At 34.1% G+C, this 4270-nt stretch overlaps 1 protein-coding gene across 2 annotated transcripts in view; it reads left to right on the top strand.

The window, feature by feature from the left end:
• Positions 1-4270, top strand: part of Ctage5 (CTAGE family, member 5) — an 84356-nt gene that overhangs the window by 65035 nt on the left and 15051 nt on the right. For both annotated transcript variants that reach the window (XM_013012302.1, XM_013012301.1), the window contains 3 exons: positions 197-264; positions 1661-1743; positions 3225-3353. In XM_013012302.1, the coding sequence (XP_012867756.1) occupies positions 197-264; positions 1661-1743; positions 3225-3353 (280 nt within the window). The remainder of the gene's footprint in view (positions 1-196; positions 265-1660; positions 1744-3224; positions 3354-4270) is intronic.

Below are 4270 nucleotides of genomic sequence, written 5' to 3'. Positions count from 1 at the left end.
CGACCGAAAAAAAAAAAAAAAAAGTCCAGCCCTCGGCAAGTATCTTCTGCTTATATAAAAAACTGAAGTGCTTTACATCTAGAAATTGATACTGATTTAAATGATTGTGATATTTATATACCACCACTGTGATCTTTATGAAAACCCTATCAAGTTATGTGAATTTTTTTAAGTGTGTTTGTGTGTTTTTTTAAAGTTGGCAGCTCGGACTGCTGAAAGAAACCTCAATGACTTAAGAAAAGAGAATGCTTACAACAGGCAAAAGTAAGTATCTTAGTAGGAACTTAAAAATTTTATTGTTATTGTATTAACTAAGTATACTTTCATAAAAGTAAATAAAAAACCTTGTAATGAATCCAGCATATCTGTTAGCTTTACCTGGTTTGACCTGCTACCTTTTTTTTTTTGGTTGTTTAAAATACTCATCTTAGAAAGATCACTGAAGTGGCACTTGAAGAAAATAGGTCACAGGTTCTTCTGTGAAACGTGTACTTTGTAATTTTTTTTAAAGTTAAATCAGTGTAGGTGGGGGAAAAGGAGGAAAGAGAAAGGATAAATGCCTGAGTCAGTCATGCTCAGGTCGTCACCACTTTCCTATGGCTAGTAGATAAGCACACATGTGTCTTACCCCTTCATCTTGTTTTTTGTTATATTGCGTGGTCTTGTACCTAGATAAGATGAAAAGGAAAATGAAAGTTGCAATAGGAGGGAAGAGTTAATGGTTGTTACAGATTCCTGAGAGTGTTCTAGTCTCTTGTTGAACTATTAATGTTGTTGAGTACTAGTTTTAGTCTTCTGGCTTGTCTTTTCCACTCTCAGAAATTAACTTAAATGATTGTTTTATTTCAACTCTGATGATTAAAAAACAGAAACAAGATTCCTTTACCTTGTCATATTTTAAAGGTAAAAAGTTTAAGAATGAAACAAAAAGACAAGTCAGTGGGATTTTCAGTTTCACATTAAGTTTGGAATCAGATGGATCCCATTGTAATGGAAAGTTGCTGGGTTTTAATCTTGACATTTCCCAACAAGTTCCGTCCTCATGTTCCTTCATTATAAAATAACAGAATTATACTGGCTGACCTTGGAGGGTTCCTCCACTTCAAAAATGTGGATAAAAAAAACAAAGTACTCATTGTAATAAAATATCTTGATTTTTTTTTTTTTTTTTTTTGGTCTAGTCATGGGGCCTGAACTCTGGGCCTGGGCGCTGTCCCTCAGCTCTTCAGCTCAAGGCTAGCTCTCTACTGCTTGAGCCACAGTGCGATTTATGGCTTTTTTCTTTTTGCTTATGTGGTGCTGAGGAGTCAAACCCAGGGCCTCAGGCATGCAAGGCAAGCACTCTACCACTTCCCACCACCTTCCTATGGCCACCTTCCTAGCCCCTTGATTTTTTTTTGGTAAAGAATTGAAGAAGGAACAAAACAATTCTGAACCTCAATAAGATGTTCCTATCTTTAGATAGTCAGAAACTGGTTACCGCAACGTAAGTAGTGGGAGATAATAGGAAAGTGTTTTCATCAGAACAATTGTGGAGGATCTATTTCTATTAGGTAGATAAATTGAGGGTAAAAGAGGGGCTTATTTGGTAGTAGAATTTTTCTTAAAATGTGGATACTTCTGGATGAATAACTTAGAGATTTTTGTCTTTTATTCGCAGATTAACTGAAACAGAATTTAAATTTGAACTTTTAGAGAAAGATCCTTATGCACTTGATGTTCCAAATACAGCATTTGGCAGAGGTACTCTTTTTTTTTTTTTTATAACCCCTCCTATAAAATCCATATTATATGTATATGTATATATTGCACGTATAGTTTAATTAGTGCTCTTAGCACTATTATTTATAAATCTTAGATTTCAGAGCTAGTATTCTATTTTAAACTGTCTCACAAACTACAGATTTCTGGATTTTGTTTCCCTAGCAATAATGAAAATTGTTAGTATTTCTTTCTTAGTGGAATTTTGTAAGAAAAGTCAAAGGCTTAGCATTCAGAATGGTACTCAGTTACTATTTTTTTTTTTTTTAAGAATGAACAAGGAGTATTTCCATGGAATAGCATTACAACTTTTTATACATCCACTGTAATATTTACATGGGTTAAAAAATAAGAATTAAACTAGCTTAAAATTATTTAAAAGTATGTAAAAGGTAGAGAAAACTTAATCTGAGTTTTGGTTGCTTTAATTGCTCCGTGGGAGGACCAGGGACTTGATGATACATTTAATATTTTTGTCCATTCCTTATTGAGAGTATCTTTCGTGATTTTATGCTATTCCAAATAGTTCAAAGTTTTTAAAACTTTGGTTGAATTGAAATTAAGCTTCTGTGGTTGTGAAAATAAATCATATAGATTGAATTTTAATAACTTCTGGAAAGTTATAAAAGTCATGTGTGAGAGACAACCTTCATTAAAATTAAAGTTATTCTACATGAAAAAAGATAATAATGAATTTCAAGTAGTGACACAGCTTGGGTAAGGACCAGTATAACTGTCTAAGGCCAGTACAAGAATCCCAAGGAGGGCAAATAATGCTTTATTTCCTTATTTTTTTGGTAACTGAACTGAGTATTATAACAACTACATTTCATGAGGCCTAGCATGTTTAGGAAATTATTGTTTTTAGTGTCAATGAAATTTGCTTGACTGATTAAGTTTGTAAAATGCTAAGTGTCTGGAATGTTGAGTACAGAGAAAGTGATTTATTGGATGAAACATAATACATAAATTGATTTGTATCCTGTAAAAATTCAGAAAGTAATTTGTGATGCTTCAAAGTGTTTTTTTTTTTTTTTCATTTTTCTGCATAAAAAAATCTGAGCCCAACTGGCCTATCTGGCTGTGATTTAAGTTGAGCACTTCCAAGTTCGATGCTTCACCAGCTGAAATGTCTGGAAGCATATTGCTTCCAAGAAACCTCACGTCTTCAAAGTCCTCCCATAATTTCAAAATATCACCAGCGTCCTTTGTTTAACCTGTAGGATTATTTACGGGTATTACTTGCCAAGAAGTAATTTTATTGACTAAAACCTGGTAGACAAAATTAAAACCATATTTAAGTCAATCCTGTATTAGCAAATCCAAAGGAACTGAAATCAGAAGTTAGTAAATTTTAACTTAAATTGGCAACAGGATGCCCTGAAATGGTTTAAGTGGAATTCTCGCTTTATCGTAGAGCTGACTGCAACTATGAATTTAAATATGCTGTTTTGATATTCCAGAGCATTCCCCATATGCTCCTTCACCATTGGGCCGACCTTCATCTGAAACGAGAGCTTTTCTCTCTCCTCCAACTTTGTTGGAGGGTCCACTCAGACTCTCACCTTTGCTTCCAGGGGGAGGAGGAAGAGGTATATTGTTTAAATATTTTTATTACTCTACATTTCTTCCTTCTTTTATATTCATTTCAATCCATCTTTTATATTCATCCCTTATCTTTAAAATGATCCATAAAATAATCATTTGGAAAATACAGGCATTCCTTGCACTTATGTTGATTTAGTTTACCTGCTCTCCCTCTCCCCCCAGGATCTCTACAACATATAATTTGAATATAGTCTTTCTTACAAACAGTATAGTATGGGTTTGAGTATTCCAGCTTTGACTATCTGAAATCCAGAAATTTTGTGGTATAGTCTCAAATGTTTTTGGATTTTTAGAGCATTTTAGATTTCACAGTTTTGGATTTGTGATGTGGACTCACCAAATCTCTATATTTGTTCCAAATCCAAAGGAAAAAAGGATGAAACAAAACATTTCCCCCAAACTTCAAAATCTGAACTACTTCTGATCCCAAGTATTTCTGATATTTGATTTGTACTAGATTACATTTTTATTAGCATATATTATTACAAGGAGGGATTTCATTGTGATATTTCCATGCATATATGCAATATATTCTAATTGATTACCCCCTTCTCTCTTAACTCTCCCTCCTGATTTCAACAGGTTTCATTGTTCTATTTTCATACTTGCTGACAATCTATTTTGACTGTATATATATCCTCTTTTACCCTTGTTAGCCCAACTCTTCTTGATAGTACCCTCCCTCCAAACCTATTTTTCTTTTCTCTTTTCGTGGATTACGTTTTGTCCTCCCCTCCCCTCCCTTTCCCCTCCCTTCCCCTCCCTGCCTGCCTGCCTGCCTGCCTGCCTGCCTGCTTTCCTTCCTTCCTTCCTTCCTTCCTTCAATGACTTAAGAAAAGAGAATGCTTACAACAGGCAAAAGTAAGTATCTTAGTAGGAACTTAAAAATTTTATTGTTATT

Source organism: Dipodomys ordii, unplaced genomic scaffold, assembly GCF_000151885.1.
Source record: "Dipodomys ordii isolate 6190 unplaced genomic scaffold, Dord_2.0 Scaffold16, whole genome shotgun sequence".
Lineage (NCBI taxonomy): Eukaryota > Metazoa > Chordata > Mammalia > Rodentia > Heteromyidae > Dipodomys > Dipodomys ordii.
This window is presented reverse-complemented; position numbering and strand designations above follow the sequence as displayed.